We start from the raw sequence: 1596 nt of genomic DNA, 5'->3' as shown, positions 1-1596 counted from the left end.
TTGTTTGGCGGGTCCGGGCTGGGGATTCGAACCCGCCACCTTAGGTGTACGTGGCTGGCGCCTTAGCCGGTTGAGCCATAGGCGCCGAGCCCATAATGTCTGTTTTAAAGGAAGTACATGTTGATTTTTTTTTAACATTTCTTGCCTGACCTTTATTTATAAATTTAACTAATGAAATTTCCTATTATTTTGTCTAAAATTATAGGGAAAAAATTCTTGGTGCCTTTTTTTTTTTTTTTGCAGTTTTTGGCCAGGGCTGGGTTTGAACCCACCACCTCTGGCATATGGCGACAGTGCCCTACTCCTTTGAGCCACAGGCACTGCCCATCTTTGTGCCTTTTAAAAATGAATTGGCTTAGTATTCTCTGTTCCCTGGATAGTTAATTTGTATTAACTTCCTGTGCTTTAATGTAAAATCTATCTTCATGGTCTAGGTTTAATTTTATAATGATCTATTGAATAATACAACTAATCTCTTAGTATAAAATTGCTGAAACTTTCACTGTGGTAGTATAGACTTTATGACAAGTAATTTAATATCACTTGATAAACAGTTGAGTTAAAGCTATTATTATCTCATGTATTTCTTTTTAATGCAGACGTTGACAGAACTCGTATTGAAATGCTTTGTCATTAAGACCTTGTCTTAATGTGTTTAAATTTATTTTTTACTTAGCTGAATGCAATATTCATACATCGCCTTCTCCGGGAATTCAAGTACGGCATGTCTACACTCCCTCTACAACAAAGCATTTCTCACCCATAAAACAGTCAACTACTTTAACCAACAAACACAGAGGAAATGAGGTTTCTACTACACCTCTATTAGCTAATTGTAAGTATTTGCTACTGATGTATTAAAATAGTCTTGTTACTAATATAGTAGTTTGAAGCATTTGACTTTAAAACATTATTTCCATTAAATGCATATTTTCTGGATAAAGAAAACGTGTATCTACACAATGGAATATTATTTAACCTTTAAAAAGAAGGAATTTCTTTCGTTTGCCACAGCAGGGATAAACCTGGAGGACATTATGCTACGTGAAAGCCAGGCATAGAAAGATTATTATGCCACATCATCTCACTTATATGTGGAACCTAAAAAAGTAGAACTCAGAAGTAGTTACTAGGGGTGGAGGAGGGTCGTGGCTGGGGAAGGGGAGATGTTGAGCAAAGGGTACAAAGTTTCAGCTAGGCAGGCAGGAGGAACAAGCTACGATGACCCAGCACGCAAAATGGACTGTGGAACTATAATAAATAATAATGTATTATATATTTCTAAATTACTAAATGAATAGATTGTACATGTTTTCATACAAAAATGATAAGCATAGGAGGTGATAGATTTTTGTTAATTAGCTTGATTTAATTATTCCACAATGTAAACATATATCAAAACATCACATATGCCACAAATATATATAATTATTGTCAATTAAAAATAAAATTAAATGCATATATCCTCTGTGAAAGCTTAAGTTACATCTGAATAGTTTTTTTTTGTTTTTTTTTGTTTTTTTTTTTTGAGACGGAGCCTCAAGCTGTCCCCCTGGGTAGAGTGCCATGGCATCACAGCTCACAGCAACCTCCAAC

The 1596-nt window shown here is 35.1% G+C and overlaps 1 protein-coding gene across 2 annotated transcripts in view; it reads left to right on the top strand.

The window, feature by feature from the left end:
• ANKRA2 (ankyrin repeat family A member 2) overlaps positions 1-1596 on the top strand; it is a 15094-nt gene that overhangs the window by 4682 nt on the left and 8816 nt on the right. For both annotated transcript variants that reach the window (XM_003785904.3, XM_023510957.1), the window contains exon 3: positions 677-835. In XM_003785904.3, coding sequence (XP_003785952.1) covers positions 677-835 — 159 coding nt within the window. The remainder of the gene's footprint in view (positions 1-676; positions 836-1596) is intronic.

This window comes from Otolemur garnettii, unplaced genomic scaffold (genome assembly GCF_000181295.1).
Source record: "Otolemur garnettii isolate 467f Iridium unplaced genomic scaffold, OtoGar3 scaffold00017, whole genome shotgun sequence".
Taxonomy (NCBI): Eukaryota; Metazoa; Chordata; class Mammalia; order Primates; family Galagidae; genus Otolemur; species Otolemur garnettii.
This window is presented reverse-complemented; position numbering and strand designations above follow the sequence as displayed.